The sequence below is a fragment of the Anneissia japonica genome, unplaced genomic scaffold, assembly GCF_011630105.1.
Source record: "Anneissia japonica isolate Jap-2015-1 unplaced genomic scaffold, ASM1163010v1 scaffold6788_len1366326_cov149, whole genome shotgun sequence".
NCBI lineage: Eukaryota > Metazoa > Echinodermata > Crinoidea > Comatulida > Comatulidae > Anneissia > Anneissia japonica.
In genome coordinates this window covers 702,014-721,367 of record NW_022692324.1, presented here as the reverse complement: position 1 = coordinate 721,367, position 19,354 = coordinate 702,014, and the positions used below count along the sequence as shown (strand labels likewise).

Here is a 19,354-nt window from a genome sequence, read left to right as displayed (position 1 = left end):
TATCATATGATTTGACCTTTGGAGACATTAGCTTATGATTTGACCCTTGAATACAATTATCATTATTTGACCTACTGGAATAATTATCATAATTAAAGTCCGACCTGATTGTCATTACCATTTATAAAACCTTGATATCAAAATCATTATAGAGGATAAAAGTCATGATGCATCATTGCATATATTGACAAGTCATCATCAATTATTAGATAAACTCTGTTGGTTTCAGCTTTGCAAGGTGTTGTGGACATTGAGCAGAGAGAGTCTATTCATTGCGATGATAGAAGTTAATATACCTCCTTGATATGATGACTAGAGATTGCAAATGTCAGACTTGCATATCATTTCAACAGTTTTGCTCATAATTCAGAATGAATGAGTGAATGAATGATATCGGCTAATCCTGTTATATTGGAACATACAGTACAGTAGTTCATGTACAGTATAAGCCCACTTCATGTATGCCCCCCCCCCCCCCACTACCCTCTCACCACCAACCTTACAGATAGCCAATTATTTACATACCAAGGTGTCCCCAGGCAAAAACCCAGAGATACTGTAAATTGAACATTGACATGCATGCCGACTTCTCCCTTCGTATTAAAATCCCATTAAAAACCTGAATTATGTAAAACGTCTCTCTCCTTCCTTCCTCCCAAACAAAGGAATTCCTTGAAAACCACACATATTATAATATAAAACAAAATTATATTAATATTATTTACAACCAGCTCTACTCTGTTATTCATCATCAATTGCAGACATATTGAAATACAGACTTTAGTGTAGCACTATGTTTTTTTTGTATTGTCGAAAAAGTAGTTATATTGTACAAAGTGCTTTTCCTTTTTTTCATTTTTAGTTGATATGTTTATTGTTGGCATTTTTAAGCTTTCAATTCTTTAGTGTGATTTCTGGTAGTATTTTTTCTGCCTTTTTTCTCCTCTTATAATTTAATTTCCAGCTGATATGTTTTTCCATTTTAAATTTGGTGATTTTTTTTTTCTTCATTTCTTATTGTTATTGTCGCAGTATATTTATCTGCAGCCTTCGTAAAAAGAATGAAAAATAAAATGTTTAAAAAAAAGTTTTTGTCTCACCAGCTGAACAGATTTTCATCAGATCATATGGATCCTTCCCCTTTTCCCCCCCCCCCCCCTCTTCCTAACATATTTACAAAGATAGGAGAAGAGCTATTCAGCAATTGTCAAACTATAAAATTAGTTTGGGCTCGCACTCATTATTTGCCTACATTTCCCCTGTAATTGTTTTGAGAAAAATTTTCCATTTCCAATGCGATATGAACTCGCGATATAAATACAACAAATATTATTTTTTTTTTACTATATTATATTTATTCGGTATCAAAATATATAAAAGTAAAACATACAAATTAAAATGCCATTTTGCATATTGTACAAGTTTTACAATAAGGAGGTATGGTTTCAGAGGGTGTTCCCCATCCCAAATTAGATTTTTTTAAAGAATAGGAACCTCTGGATGGCTGAAATGTCACGCTCTGTTTGTGATGTTGATCTAAATTCTCATGATGTTTTGCTATTTTTCATAATCCAAATTCTCCATGACATTATTCTATTCAAACACCTAGGAAAATATTAATAATGTATTAACAATATATTGTGGCCATGTTCCAATTAAAAATTGTTCGGTGTACATCAATTAAATTAAAGTTATGAATTATATTTTGGGGCCCAATTAATAAGCTCTCACCAACTCTATAAGCCTCGTACAGACTTGGTTATGTAAAGATATCATGAGTCCCAAATTTCAGCTAAGCTTCCCACACCAGTGTTCTCCCAATTGAAAAATTTTTACTGGTAAATTTGTCCATATAGAGCCAGCTAAGTGCACACAACTTGAGATATTGCCACTTTTAAGTGGAGTTAAATGGCTTCAATAAACAATAATACTTAATCATAGCTTAGGCCTGGAAAGGAATGATGTTCGTTTATTGAAAGAAGGCCAGCCTAGTCAACATAGGCTTAATAATGTACTTTTTTATCCTACCAACACACAATTTTTACTGGTTGGTCAGTTATTTTTAACTGGTAAAATTGACAGCTAAAACGGCTTCGGGAGAACACTGCACACCCTAGGCCTTTTACGACTTTATTATTTATACCGTACTGTAATAGAACATTAGGGTTCCAAATTATTTGTTACAATTCCTTAGGCCCCATAGAGACTTCCAGAACATTATTCAGAACATAACAGTGTCCTAAATAATTAGGTTTACTCTGTATGAATCGGCTCGTTTGTTACAGCATACCTGTAAACTGTTACTGTAACAGATCCTTTATTAACACTGGATGTTTTGGTATTCAAATTTGCATTTTGTGTTTATATCCTGTTATCAATGTTAATGATCATAATTAATAAACAATGCATATACAGACATTCCAATGCTCCAATTCAAAACCATCCATTATCATTATCAAACATTTCTGGTAGTTATTGGTTTTCAATGTGCAATTATTAAAAGATTATATCATATAAATAGATCTCATTATTGCGATAAAATAACTCAATATTCAAATGCAAATTTTAATCCCTACTGCTTCACTGTTTTTAGTTCTATAATGCCAAAATCCAAATTATAGTTTTATTTAATTAACTATACAAAATCCAGAAATTAGCATTACATTGGCTAACATTCATCAAATATATCGTGTTAATCCACTATTTACCATGTTTACCCATTTTCAAAACCCATGTTTGTTGATACCGGCATATTATATAATATATTCATGGCCATTGAAATTAGTAAGAATGACATATACTATAATTTCGCTTTGTCATAAATGAGGCTATTCTATTGGGAGTCCACTGTATGTTCGTTAATGTAGAGTTGATATGCATAAACATCTAATTTTTTCTTAACCTGTAAATTCCCACTTGTAACGTGTGCTTTTGTTATGCTAATTAAGATAATGTTAGGAATGAATAAATTCATAGATATTTAAATTTAAAAACAATGTTTATTTATGAATTTAAGGTTTCTCCTGGAGATAAATGTCATTCAGTACCAGATAATTTTACCTAAAGCATATTAATATTAAAAAGTGATATTAATGTTAAAATGTGGCAAAATCCTTTTTTTTTTTCTTTTTTTTTTTTTTTCAAAGGCCCTAGATGTTCCTTCTTACAAAATTGATAGTTTCTTAAAATCTCTTGTTGGGACTCTTTAAAATATAATAATGTTTTAAAATGTTAAATTCTCTATCGTAAAATTCATATTTTTCTTATTTTTTGTTAGTGTCTTATAATACCTCATTGATTATACAGATTTAAATTAACACACAGAAATCATATTCCCATGTCAGTAACTATCCCACAATTCATCTCAGTCCCACATATAAAATATTATTAATTTCCCATAATCCCTCATTGAAACTGGTTAAATACTAACAAAAAATATTGCACATATCCCAGATGTTTGTGTCTTTCCCACAGTGCATTTTGTTTCCTCTCCAAAGATTAAACAAAATATTTGTGTATCCCATTCATTCCCCAAATTCCATCATATTATAAATAACCAACTTTGAATCATACAGTAGTGAACATTCCGTCCGGCATCATGCCTATCGTGTCATTTCATCTCCCAACTTTCTTCATTCCATAGTTTTCCAGAGGTAATGTTGATCCCGCAGACTCTGACAATGTGGTAGGTCTTGTGTTTTTGTTCAACTTTCTGGTAGCATGGCGATGGGTATTGGTTGTGGGTTTCATGTTTATTTGTTTTGTTTTCTAACTGCACTATTTTTCCATGAATAGCAGTGACATTATTGTAATCTTAATAATTCCTATTCAATAATTGAGGATTTTAACAATTAATATTTATCTATATCGAGTCCTTGGTTGAGGCACTTGCAACTGTACGTGCTAACCATCAAATGATACTTAATACAACCACCACATAGTAAATTATTTTTTTCTGTATTTGTTATAAGATATATAAAGGAAAACAAATAAAATGGAAAAATAATATATTAATTTGGTACTGAAATTTATCATGGTCAATATTTTGTGCTCCATTTTAGTAATTAATTGCAGTACAGTATTATTGTAATTAAAATTGTCTATTATTAAAGATTACAGTCGTGTCATTACTTTTCTTACCTTCCTAATTAGCAAGGCTGTACAGTATTATTTGCATGCAGTGTAACCTATTTTGTTGCCTCACAATGTTGTTTTTATCATGTTTTCTGTGTTTCATTTTAAAATGTTGTTTATTTTTTTTAATTACATACTATATCTATTGTGTCCAAAAAATATTTTATTCACAGATAATAACTACTATTAATAAATAATCCATTCATTCTCTTTGAAACTACAAGGGTCAGTGACCTATGAACTTTCACCTATGAAATAATCATACTAATTTATTACTATTGAGGTAATATGCATACTAATGTTTATAATATTTGTTTAATTTTTTAAAATAATTAGCTAGGATAAAGTAGGTTGATTTATTTTACTATTACTGTATAATGTTTTGTATTAATATTCTAATAAAATATTTTGTGGTTATTTGGCCCGTTATTTGTATTAATTGGAAATATTATATTCCACTTTGTTAATTGAATATTATGTTAATAATTACATATTGTGTCATATTGAATCAATAATACTTTCATTAAATATACTTTTCTAAATCAGAGTGTTACATGATTATGAATGTACATTTTATGATATCTAATGCTAGCATGTCAGTTTTAAATAACATTGCAACACATTTTAAAAATAGTTTTATACTGTTCCTGTTTAATAGTTTTATTTTTTTTATAATATTTGCACAATAATAACAATTTCCTAATAAAATCTATACTCATAAAGTAGAATGCATATTCATTTTAATACATACTTCTAACCAGTATATTTACCTATATAAAGATATTAACAATATACTTTTTTCACCTCACATAGTTTTATTTATCAATAAAATTTTATTTTTCCTCTGTCTAGATACTTTTAGGAGACCATTTACTAAAATGAGAAAACAATTGTTTTTTATCATCTGAAGAATTAAAAAAAAAAAAAAAACCTATTATAAAATGTCTTGCCTTTATTATTATTATCATTATTATTTTTTATCATTATCATCACCATCAATTATAAAAGGGAAAGTACAGTAGTATGCTGTATAATAGTTGATAATAACTGGCTGGCTTGTAAGTCCTCATTTTAAATTATATTCAGTGAATTAAATGAGTTTTTTGAAGTGATTCATTAAGTGGGTGTTTTTACAAAAGACCAAAGGAGATCAATAATATAATGATAAACTAAAACCACAAGAATCCAACTTGTTTGCTTGACCTCAACTACACATAATCCAAGCTGGCATTTACTTAATACCATCTATGGTGAAACACGGAAAAAACAGTAAAAAAATATTCAAATAAAAAATTTGTCATTATTAAAATCAATGTGGACTTTCATGCTTTCTATATATAATTGCTACTGTGCACTGCAGGGTTTAGCCAGAAAAACGAAATAGACCACAGGGGCTGTCTGTTCTAGTACACCGGGGTGTCCACCTACTCGTCTCGAAGGATGTACTGGTTTCTTTATAGTACACACGAGCCATTGTATACACTGGGCCTAAGGTTTATAGTCCTTATCCGAGAAGACTTGTTCTACCACCAGAACCATAGGCGAGCGTGCCGTTTGAACCAGCGCTGATATTATGGCTATAACTTGCGGCGCCCCTGCTAACCGCTCGGCCATTCGACTCAACTAAATGTTTTTAACACGACACGTGTTGTAAGTGAGCTTTCACCGGGTAGGCAATGTTAAACAATACATAATTATAACATAAATATGATTTAGCTTTAGTTTAATATAATATTCGATATATCTGAAGAATATAAAGAATTTGCTAAAGGTTAGACCAGCTCTAATTAGGCTAGGCTGAGCTGATTAGGCCAAGCCGTCCAATATGTCACGGTAAATTTGGCCGTCAAAAGACAGCCGGATTGTTCGCTGGCGAAGCCTATGGTGCACTGTCACTACAGCGATTCCACTACAATTGCTAATGTACAGTAAACTGGGTACGTACTCCTCATAAGCAGTGCATATCGTAGAACGTTATTTTGGCAGCTAGATTTGAGAACGTCATATTGTTGGTTCTGGTACCAGTGACAGTCGGGAGCTTCCTATTGGTCCATGTTTTAAATTCAGCAACGTTGAACTAGTTTCTTCAACTTTCCAAATGGCCAGGGATAAATATCAGCTACCACGGCTGCCAAGAGTGATAGAATAATGACATGCGAATGTCGTTCAAAATATTGTTTTCTCCAAATACAGTACACCTAATATAATTGAAAAAAGGCCTAGGCTCAGAGAAATGTTTTTGTCAATAATCTGGTTTGCTATTTCGGAGTTTTTACCATATATGCCAATATAAAATATAATAAATATATAATACGGTATATATAGATTAAAATAGTCTGTGAGCGGCTCTGGAAAAACCCACTGTTTGTCCCACTTTCTAATTTCGCAAAAGCACCCAGAATGTTTAAGAATCAGAATTTAGAACATTTTCAGGTTTTTGCATTTTATAAAAGAAGATATATAGAAGACCATTTCTGCATAAAAATATCAATCACTAAATCTCACTGTTAAGAATATTAAAATTATTTAGGAAATACAAATCTTAATAATTAAAACTATTGATTTTGGGAAACTTTGGAAGCTGTTTTCTCAAAACCTACGTGGTTGATATTATAAGAATTAAATATTCATAACTTCACTAATACTAAACCAATTTCCAGCAAATAAACACTCTTTTAAAGAAGAATTCATGCAGAATCTTAAACAATACCAAAAAATCAATGTTGAATTTTTTCCTCTACAAACAGCTTGTTTTGCCATATCTGGCCACAAATTTTCGTATTTAATACCATTTATGTTACTTCTTTCGTTATTAATTCCACTGGTCGCTAATCTACTTTGTTAATTATGAAACAATTATTATGGTAGTTTGTCGCAGTATACAGCTGTTATTTTTACTCCCTCTGAGAAAAATCTATTGTTAGTTACCACGTAAGATGTTGGCTATAAACTCTTCATACTGTTAGCATTTTACGCTGTTTAACTTGAACAATGTAACTATTCAACCTGGTATACGTTTCTGAATATCCAAAATCGTTCATGCATATTAATGAGCTTGTCTATTATTATCAACAAAAGTATGTAGCGATCAGGGATAATAGTTTTTGGCATGAATGCGAGATAAAACATGTGATTAAATTAGAAAGCGTATTCAGAACTGTTTATTTTATTACCTAATATAGAATTTATAATTTTAATTTATCTTCAAAGTGAGATTTTTAGGATGATAATAATATAATTTTTATTTACAATACAGCTTTTAATTTCTATTTAAAAGGTAATCTAATTTTGATGTTTATTGGTTCTTTTTTTATTTCTGCTATACATAAAAATTATTTACAACAATATTGTAATTGGATATGGTTTTTTTTAACGATGGTATTAAGTGATGTGATTTAAAATATAAATCAGTTTATCTTCAAAATGAGATCTTTAGGAAAATAATTTTAATGTTATTTTTATATAAAATAATTTCTTTTAGAAAATAATTAAATTTTGTGTTTAAAATTGGATTTGGTTATTTTAGGAAAATGAAATAATGACATTGGGAAATTGATCATAACATTTTATTTTTTTTCTTCTTTTTTTGTAAGTTTTTGATATAAAATCTTACAAATTTATGTTAAAAATGATTCAATTTGATGTATATATTGGTAGATGGCCTTTCATAATTAAAGCTATTTTTTTAAGAAAATGAATTTGGTGTTCAATACTGTATGTTGATCTTGAGTGTAATTCAATAAATTGTAGCATCCAGCTGATAGATATTTATTTATTATAATAAAATATACCTGAATAAAACAATAAATAAAATAGATAGGTATATTCTTGTAACTAATGCAGATGTAGTAAATATTTTTTTTTTATTTATAAGAGATACTTGTGCTTATACAGTATTTAAATACATTATATTCAGTTAGATTTAGATAACACATCAATAAATGAAATAACATTTAATATTTTTCTTGTTCAATCCTCTCCATACGCCTTCAAATCCTAGGTTATTACAAGTGTAACACCAATTGCAGATTTATTTGACAGCTACTAATGTCACATGACCAATTTGAGACATTACTTTGCGAGAATTGTAAATACTACGGACTCTTACCAAAACAATGATGTGCACTTTATTCTCGTAAGAACAGTCTCCACACACCTGATGACAACTTAGTTTATCTATCTTTGTGCTTGACGTTTCTATTATTGGCGTTATGTAGAGTAGTAGGGAAGATTTCTTATTCAGATCCTAATGGAGACCATCTAATAATATAAAATAAAATAATAATATGACAAAATATGATATTAAATTCATATAATGTATGAGGTCATATAATATGATGGTGTAGTATAAAATATCTCAAGAATTAACATTTTATTCATTATTTTTTATTGTAGTTCATTATATTTTATTGTAATATATTGTTATTGTAGTTTTGTAAATATAAATAACAATGCCTTTGTGAGTTTAGGTAGAAGAGGTACTCGCTCTGTAATGTGCAAAAAAGCTTGGGGAAAATCATAGACATGTCCTTTGTAAATTTTAGTATTCAAAGTATTAGCTTTGAAAAAATTAGAATGAGAGAAAATGCTATTATCATTTTGTTAAATGTTAGTGTGAAAATGTTAAATGCTTCCGGTAAGAACATGGTGTCCGCAAGCATGTAACACAACGTTACTTTGCGATGCAAACCTTCAAATAGTACATAATATTTTATAAGTAATATTTATAACAATTTACTCATTCTTTTCATTGCATTTTAATTTAAAGGTATTAGTAAAACATTTGTAAATTATCAATTAAATTATTTATTTCTCATCATTGGAATTTTTTTTTACGAGCTATTTTTGATGTTTTGAAGTGTTTTAATATTTTATGATAAAATATATTTTTTATAGTATGAAAGCAACCAGCACATCTTATGTCAATAAATATTGAGTGAAATATTCGATTATGATATTAAATTATTCATTTGTAAATGTAGAAATTAGTAATTCATGCAAATAAATTCCTAGTATGAAAGTTAAGAGATTCTAGATTAATAATGACCCTATTAGGCTCATTTTATTAGGAAAAACATTCCATATAGAAGAATCCCCCTTTAGATCTGTTATGATTGGACATTTATCAGTCAAACTTGCCTGGTCAGTTTGACCGAAAAGATGCAGTGCGATAGGCCTGCATAGCATTCCTCTTGGTCAAATACCCTAGTCATGTTGTCAAGCGAATCATGCCAAGGATGAATAACTAGGTTGCTTTCCTCAAGCAGAAACATTGACATATCGCAACACGGTTAAATCTTTCTTAGCGGCAGTATTTTGCATTATCATAAATTTCATTGCGTGTTTTGCCCCCAAAAAATTTGGAATACTTTAACATTGCACACTATAATTAATTTTTCCAATTAGAGTCTCATTATATAGTTGCATATTTTAACAGCCATATTTTGCAGTGAATAGTGTTTAACATCGACCTTAGTAAAAAATACTGTGTTTAAGTGTGAACTGTGGTATGGTTTAGTCGAGTTAAAGTAACCCTTTCATCCTGGTCAAAAAATCAATGTTAACATGGCTTAAGTCAGTTTAATCCCATTCCTAGGATGGATATGAGCATCACCAAATAAATACTGTATTCTGTCCAAATGTGTGTTGACACCAAAAACGTTCCTGCCTAATCAATGTGTTGCATTTGAAAATGATTATTCGTTGCTTTAAACAATTCAAATGTTGATTTATTTCTTTAATACCAATCTCATTACTATTGAGTTTTTATTGAATCAAATACATATCATCTCCTGTCATTGAACTGATAACATATTTCAAATTTAAATTCAGAAGTCAGTTAAGATTTAAGTGCGTGACAATATAAATTATAATTCCAAGAAAGATTAGTTTGTACTTCTATGAGCCTTCCTATTAGCATTATTTTGATTAATGTTACAGTAGTTTATTTCCATTTATAATTCCAAGACTAGTTTGTACTTTTCTCGGTGCTGCGTATTTACATAACCTTTGTATTATTATTGGCATTTGATTTACAAAGATGTTATAAGAATTGCTTATGGAATAAATCAACATGCTGAAATTTAAAGCAGAACTTATATTTGCCAAGTTCTATAGTGGTATTTAGAATCAAGGCACCTAATTACGTTTTTATCTGTTAAAGACTAAACAAACTGTATTTGATCGAACAATATTCGATATCTTATGCCTGATTACTTGCAACATAGATTATTGTGACTGATCAGACATTTTGTATTCTGTAGCTGTATATTGATGTTTTAGTCTATTAGATATCTTTTGGGTCTGACAGATGATGGTCTGTAGTGTAAAATGTATGCTTTAGATTTGATATCATATATGTTACATAGATATTGCAATAGTATAGTGCCCAGTAGGTCATAATGTGTTCACATCCCTGTAGTTATATCATTCCCTCCCATTACCTGCAAAGTATGTATCTTTAATCAGCATAGGGAGTCATTAGAATGGCTTTTCACCACCCATCGCAATATGCTAGTTAAAGATTCACCAATTTTGTTGAAAATGATGTTTGCCATACCTAACGTACTAAAGGCTCAGTTCATTCCCAAATACTTGTGAAAAAAATCTTGCAAGTGATTAGGGTAGAATCGAACCCACGACCTCCAGGTAACTAGCCTGGTGTCTTAACCACTAAACCACCGAACTTGTGATTCCCACCTGAATCACTTGCAAGATTTTTTTCGCAAGTATTTAGGAATGTACTGAGCATTCAGTACAGTACTTATATTTCACGTCACATACGGCAAACATCATTTCGTATTACTGTATTTCTCCTGACGCAAGAAAACGCCGGAATCTAATTTTTGTTGTTTGCTTTTTTGTACTTTTTTAAAACTAATTTACATGAATTTTAGATTCATTTTATCAGATTGTCACCTTTGTTTCTTATTTGAATTCAAAACATCTTCATTATCCCTAGGTTATTCATTCAAAATAATATAATGCATCCCTAACTTCCTCAATATATAATATTTTCATTTCCCCAATTAATGTCTTCACATACCAACAGAAAAGGACAAAAATCATTTTGCTGTACTTGATAACCATTATTATTCTAATTTTTATAATTTGATATTTAATAATATCGTGTTTCTCTTTTTAGATTTCAGTTGAGGAAACGATCGCAGCAACAGCGTATGTAGAACTCTTCATTCGCAGCATAACCGAACCAAGTCTGATGCGAGTTTTTTTGCGATTCCTCTGCACCGCAAAGCACGAGAATAAATTTATTCTTGACTCGTTAATATCACGTATCGGCAGTAACTCCAGAGTAAGTGAAAAAAATACTTTTCTTATAATGTCAGTGGGACAAATTAAAAATGTAATAATTGATTGTGTATCAGTTTTTATTTAATATTTATTTTTGTTGTTTTTATTTATTTTATTTTTAAAAATTTATTGAAGATTTGATTATGTTTGCTAACATATCCTGAAGTGCTCATAAGGCATTATTACAAAAATAGTTTGTTGTTTTGTCGCTTTTCTTCTTACCTAACCAGATAAGCGACAACTGTATGTCTATCACAAGCCTTTACACATACAGTTCTTATTGTTTACAAAAAAAAAGGTTGGGATTTCACAGGCTTTCTTTGGTTTGCATTGTGAAAATAAACATATTTCAAATATGAGGAGACTCCAAAAAAAAAGAATCTGCGTACATAAAAATCTGACTTTTACACCGATAATGTATGTTTGAAAAGTTAATGGTACATTAAGAACGAAGTGATATGTTATTTCACGGTCCATTAGGTTTTGTTAAATGATGCTTACAAAGTGTGAACACTTTAAACGGTGCTTCTCATGAACTTGAAATAACTTGGCACCATTTTGCTTTAAAACATCGGAAGCAATCATCTTTAATGTATGTTACAAGTGCATCATGGCACAACGGTAACTTGTTAATCATAAAATAGCGCTTTTTTTTTTCCTGGTTCAAAGTAAGCCGGTCCAAGCTTGTTTCTTAGAATCATTTACTTTTTTAGGCACTTAACTGATTTCCATCACTTCATGCTATCATCGTAAGTTTTTGGCGATGCGTATTGGCTGCTGGTCAAATTGGGAAGGGTTCCTTCCGAATTGCATCAGGGACAGTTATGAAGTGTAATAATTACAATGAAAACATTGTAGCAACAATAGATTTATGGGAACCAGGACTTAGCCTTTGGTCGTATGTGCATAGTAGCTCTGAGCTCTCATTTGCTTTGACGATATTCGCAGCCGTCGGCGACACTGTCTTTTAATGATGATGGTCATCATTATCATTATTATTCATTCCTATGCATACAGCCTAGTAAAACATAATTATGAAGCTTTTATGACATTGACACAAACATTAAACCTTTTACCTAAAATCTATGTATATGTAAAAAATAATCTCTCCATCAAAAATTTACTTTAATTTAATTTATACTTGAAGAAATATTATAGTCTAAAACTTTGTCCACACTATTAAATTTTATGTGACAATTAAATGTGATATGCCCAATGTTTAGTATGACATCATCATTTGTCACATAAAATTTGATAATGTGAACACAGCAATGTTTTTTGCATAATGTATAAGAATGATAAAAGCCTCTTCAGTGTCTAAAGCTTTGCATAGGCTTAGACTATATTAAGTATTATGTGACAAACAAATGTGATATGCCCAATGTTTAGTATGACATCATTTGTCACATAAAATTTGATAATGTGAACATAGCAATGTTTTTGCATAATGTATAAGAATGATAAAAGCCTCTTCAGTGTCTAAAGCTTTGCCTAGGCTTAAGACCATATTAAGTATTATGTGACAAATGTGATATGCCCAATGTTTAGTATGACATCATCATTTGTCACATAAAATTTCATAGTGTGAACACAGCAATGTTTTTGCATAATGTATAAGAATGATGAAAGCCTCTTCAGTGTCTAAAGCTTTGCTTCTAAAGGCTTAGACCATATTAAGTATTATGTGACAAACAAATGTGATATGCCCAATGTTTAGTATGACATCATCATTTGTCACATAAAATTTCATAGTGTGAACACGGCAATTTTTTTTGCATAATGTATAAGCACCTCCATGATATAAGAATGATAAAAAGCCTCTTCAGTGTCTAAAGCTTTGCCTAGGCTTAGACTATATTACACGGCAATTTTTTTTGCATAATGTGTAAGAATGATAACAAAAACCCCTTCAGTGTCTAAAGCTGTCCAAATTATCAAAATTTTAAATGGTCATGATGTGATGTCATCGTAATCATGATTAGGCATTTGGTATGTATTTGTCAAATAAAATTTGATATCGTCTGGACAATTTGATAGTCTGGAAAATTCATTTGTAAAAATTATTTTTATTTCCTCTGGAGCCTACAGTAGCTATAAAAAAATTGCTCAATGTGCCATACTTCTATCGGTATCATTTTCTTGGCAAATATGTTGTTTATGATTGATAGGACTGTAGTTTATTATCGCTTCATGTTTATCGTTTGTTTTGATGGAAGTTAATGGTATAACTAATGATGTCTGTCCTATTGAGTATGTTTACATTAGCTTGCAGTCTCTGCATCCCTTGGGAAGGGAAATTGTGCCTATGCTGGAATCGCTGGAATGATAGGTTAATGCAATATGATTGGTAGAGAAATTAATGATTAAATAAACAAATAAAAAAATGTATTATCATTAATAATTTTTGGAATGATTAATTAAATGTATCATAATTAGTGTAAAATTTAATATTCAAGTAAATGTGTTAGGTGAGACATTTTTTATACGCTTGTTTAGCAAACCCGCTAAGTAAATAAAAAATAATATAGCAAAACTAGTAAAAAAGTTTTAAGAGGATACACTACGGTCCCATTTTCTTCTTAATATACTTGTTTATGTCGTGCACAATTTAAGTCTTTTGCACAATTTTCAAATCGTGCAAGCTCTTCCTTGCACAATTTGCAAACTGTGCAAGTTCTTCCTTTGCACAATTTGCAAACTGTGCAAGGATTTCTTTACACAATGTGAAATTTATGTAGTTATATTTATTTGATGGTGGTAAATCCTTAATAAATGCAATTTTTATTCTTATTATTTCAAGTTGTAAATACAGACTGTTGTGACGCACACTCTCACATGGCCTACTGTAGCCGGTAGCCTAGGCTTAGATCTTTCATCATTGCAAGCTCCAATCGCTTAAAAACATCGGAATATTGCCGTATATCTCCCGAAAAAAATACATTATTTTGATTTATAATCTAATAATAAGTTAATATCAACATCAGTAAATAAGTTTAAATGTCACGTTTTACAATAATTGATGAAAAAAGCCTTTCACAGTTTGCATACTGCAAATGTGCAAAAGTAACAAAATGCGCACAACATTTATATTATTACAGTTGAACTTGCCTAAGTCGAATCCAAAATGCCATTGAAATATTGTTCGACTTAGATAAAATTTGACTTACAGATTGTTAAATAATGGAGAAAACTATAATTTGGCATGTAAAATAAGATTGACTTAGAAATTATTCGACTTAGAAATTATTCGACTTAAGCATAGTCGACTTATGAAAGTTTAACTGTATTACTGTTATTATTATTTTATGAAGTAGGCCTATTAGCTGGAAATTTGGTAGGGAGATGCTGAATACAAAATTCACTGTCGAGTCAATAGATCTATACTCAGAAAAAAAAACTAACATGTGGACATGGTATTACGACCTACTGTGAAAGAATTTCGATAAAAATGTTAAATTTGCTTAACTTTGAGATGGTGATAGGCTGTCCTGACTAGCAGTAAATATTTTATGGTGAAATGTGGTCCAATGTTATCCAGGTTTGAATTTAAGAATGAGACAAATGTTTAGTCTCTAAATTCAATTGTCATACCGTGGGCTTATTTTTACCAGGACATAGGATAGCATCTGAAATGCAGACTAAACTATGGTGGGTACTGTTAGCGCTTACAGGGATGTAGATGGTGAGCCCACCCAGTCTTGAAGCTTTCCACCTACAGTAGTCTAAAGCTTATTTCATTGCCCTCCACCCACCTTATTAACCCACTTTTCTCCATCCTTCAAATCTTCTTTTATTATTTTAGAGTTTACCAATGTTATTAGGCACCCACCCTCAAAATGTCTATAATCACCCACCATTAGTTTTCTTCCGCTAAAACCCAGTTCTTATACTCAACCATGGGCTTAGCTCGGTCACGCATGATTAACCCCTTCACTGCGCATACCCAGTAGTATTGGGTGGTTAAAAAAATAAATGTTGTTGAATTGCGCGTACCAGTAGTACCGGGTATATGAAAATAATTCTTTTTAAAATTGTTCCCGTACTGCAGGCGCCATCTATATTTGTTTCTATGAACTAAGGTAATTTCTACTGAATTATATGGAGTAATGACTAATTGTTGCGAAAAATCTTTTTTGTCTGTTTTTTAATAAAATGATAAAAATAAAACTATTGATTTTTTTATTCATTTTATGTATCTTCACCATTATTAAGTGAAAAAAAAACAGCATCCCATAAGAATTTCTATCTTTTTTACAGATTTATGCAAAAAGGGATTTCCATTATGGCTGCCCTAAGGTCACATGACCACCTAATTAAAAATTTCAATTTCAATTTTTTTCCTGTAGGCCAACATCTTTCCCACCCCAACACACAAAAACAATTTCAAAATAACCTCTTTTAATATTTTTTCTGGCGTTTATTTCAAAATGACCTCCTTCATTTACCTGCAGCAGTGAAATGTCCTATCTAGAAAGAAAAATATACTCATTGGTTATTGTACTTGGATGTTAGCATTTCTACCAGATTGTATCAGTGTTTCACATCATTTAAGAAAAAAAAAATGACAAGCTGAGGAACATGTTGTTTAATTGGACTAATGTACTGTGAACCCATCAGGGAAGTGTAATTAGCATAATTTGAAATTAAAAATGTCAAGTCCATGTGACATTTTGCCCATATGGTGGTTCATCAACCAGGATTTTCCATTGCCTCTTAATTAGAATTGCTAACAAATTGATATTCAACCTGGTGTTAATTCATCTTCCTTCCAATTATGGTTTTTTTATCCATTTTAAAATTGTATTATTTTGTAATCTGAATTTGAAAAATTTCTAACGAATTGATATTAAACTTGGTGTTAGCACATCTTTCTCTCAATTATGTTTTTTTTTTAATCCATTAAATATAAGTTGTATATTATGTTTTTTTTTTAATCCATTAAATATAAGTTGTATTATTTTGTAATCTGAATTTTTGAAAATGACTAACGAATTGATATTAAACTTGGTGTTAGCTCATCTTTCTCTCAATTATGTTTTTTTTTAATCCATTAAATATAAGTTGTATTATTTTGTAATCTGAATTTTAAAAATTTCTAACGAATTGATATTAAACTTGGTGTTAGCTCATCTTTCTCTCAATTATGTTTTTTTTTTAATCCATTAAATATAAGTTGTATTTTTTTTTAATCTGAATTTTAAAAATGACTAACGAATTAATATTAAACTTGGTGTTAGCTCATCTTTCTCTCAATTATGTTTTTTTTTTAATCCATTAAATATAAGTTGTATTATTTTGTAATCTGAATTTTAAAAATGACTAACGAATTAATATTAAACTTGGTGTTAGCTCATCTTTCTCTCAATTATGTTTTTTTTTTAATCCATTAAATATAAGTTGTTTTATTTTGTAATCTGAATTTTTGAAAATGACTAACGAATTGATATTTAACTTGGTGTTAGCTCATCTTTCCCTCTATTATGGTTTTTTTTTAATCCATTAAATATAAGTTGTATTATTTTGTAATCTGAATTTTTGAAAATGACTAACGAATTGATATTGAACTTGGTGTTAATTAATCTGTGTTCCAATTATGAGGGAGGGGCTATTTTTTTTTTATGAATATACATTAGCAGCAATCCACAAATTTGTGTTGGACTTTTGTTACTTTAGCAGTGCCATGCTTTAAGGCACAACTGGGATTGCATAGGCTACAAACTCGCACATTCCCACTGAGCAAAATCCTATATTTACAAGTAGTTTTCAACATCATGGACAAAGTAAATCAAAACAAAAAAATTGTTCCAAAAATTATATATTTTCAATTTCATTCATAAAACAAAAATTTTTTAAAATTAATAATTTTTAATAGGCCTATAGTAAATATTAAACCTGGTTGGTGAAATCATTTTTTTTTAAAATTCACTTCAAATAGGCCTCTGCTTATTTTGATTAGCATTTCTAAGACAATTTTAATTTTTTTTTTAATTAAAAAAAATAAAAATCCAGCCTCCAAATTTTTAATTTTTGCTCAAAAATTCAGGTGGGGGAACGCTAAACAAGAGTGTATTTTTTCATTTGGCCTTACTGTATGTAATTGTGCCAAATTATAGCCAGAGATCTGCCTTGTTACAGTATCAGTTGTATCTTAACCTTGGTTTTCTTTGGATTGATATACTGTATATGTTACTAATTGAATGGTGGCGCTTTCCCTTTAAGATTATGAATTAAGAAGGGAATGGAATATGGGGTATTCATCAGAGACTATAAACAGACTGATCACTACCACACCCTTCATAGTATCTTAGTCATCATTTAGTCTTTGTTCATTTTAGCTATTAAAGGGGGATTCTTAGTCCACATTATAACAACAACAACAACAATGTAGCCTAAAGTATTACGTCTGTTTGGTTCCATTGTCAAGGACTTAGTTTGAAAGGCTTGCCTATTTGTTTACTCAGAAAGTACGAGAAGATATCCTTACGTTTCATTAAAGCTGAATTGAACTATAATTTCTTAATACACAATTGTAAAACTTTCAGTGTTTTCCCAAAAAAGAAATAAAATATTAATAATAATAATAATATTTTGGTACACCATGTTTAAGAATATGGTTTTTGAGGTAAAACCACTGGTTGATTTTAATAATATAAAATAATATAATAATTTCATGGCATTGAGATTAACAGTTCTTTTGCGATTTTTGTCATTGTCTTACAGCTATGTCTTGTTACGTTGTCGTTATTCTACACACTGCTGGATATCAACTGCGAAGACGTAATGCTGCAATTAATTCTAAGGTATTGTATATCCAACGCCATTAAATGATATTGAACAGATTAAATGAAAGTACTTTCCAGAAATTGGATTTGATGCAACCTTTAATATTATGACATGATTGATACTAGAAATTCTACTTGAAAAATTTAGATTCTCTGGTTGTTTTTTTTTTTTTTTTGATAATTTCCTAGAAAGCTCATATAGTATTGCAAGTTAGACTTTACTTCCTCTTTTCAAACCATTTCATTAATGTTTTATTCAGAATTTCTTTTAGTCTTATTTTTTTGCACCATAGTTCTCCCTCTAATTAAGGGCCTTCCAATCAAACAACCTCCAATTAAAAACCACTTTTCTGTGGTCCCAAATTAACAAATGTTTTTATCTTTATTATTCATAATTGACCAAAGCTGCTAAGGACCATCGAAAGAGTGGTCCCCAGATTGGTCTTTAATTTGAGGAAGATTTGTATTTAGAATAGTGTTAATTACTTTTACATATTGATGACTTAAAGCGATGAGAAATAGCTGTTAATAATATTTCTTTCAAGTTGAGTTTAGAAATACCTCCTGGTAAAGGTAAAGGAGTGGAGTTGAATACCTATCTTTGTGGTTAGGATGCTTGCTTGCCTTCCAATCCAAGGGTCCAGGCTTAAAATCCCTGTCACTGTTAAAAAGAATTTTTTTCTCACGATCACAACTCCACTTTCTAAGCCTCAGACTAAGTCTTGTCTGTATGTTTCCCATGTGAAAGGGATTTTCACCTATGGACAGTTTGTTATTTGCAATCCTTGTAGGCAGGCCTGGAAAAATACATTATACAGTCTCTGACCATGAAAATTGTATCGATAAATTTCCCCCAGCATCAAATTTTATCTGTACACTATATATACCATATATAGCACAACAGTTTTTTTTTTTATTTTCCCCCTAAAAATGCCACCGGGACATTCATGGAGTTAATTTGCTGCCATGGGGGTGTGCCAGCCTACGCCTCTGCCTTTATCCATGTGTTTACATTTGATAGCGAATAAAATCAAGAAAAATTATAATGAAAGGTTGTTCTGTATTCATTATTGAACATAGGGAATGAGCTGTTAGGATCCACTTCCTTTCTGTACCAACCTTTTAAC

At 30.3% G+C, this 19,354-nt stretch overlaps 1 protein-coding gene across 6 annotated transcripts in view; it reads left to right on the top strand.

The window, feature by feature from the left end:
* The window catches only part of LOC117100222 (FTS and Hook-interacting protein-like), a 51,083-nt gene that overhangs the window by 16,762 nt on the left and 14,967 nt on the right, over positions 1-19,354 (top strand). For 5 of the 6 annotated variants that reach the window (XM_033239820.1, XM_033239816.1, XM_033239817.1 and 2 more), the window contains exons 5-7: positions 3,644-3,685; positions 11,279-11,446; positions 18,166-18,245. In XM_033239820.1, the coding sequence (XP_033095711.1) occupies positions 3,644-3,685; positions 11,279-11,446; positions 18,166-18,245 (290 nt within the window). The remainder of the gene's footprint in view (positions 1-3,643; positions 3,686-11,278; positions 11,447-18,165; positions 18,246-19,354) is intronic. The other variant, XM_033239821.1, reaches the window with a different exon arrangement.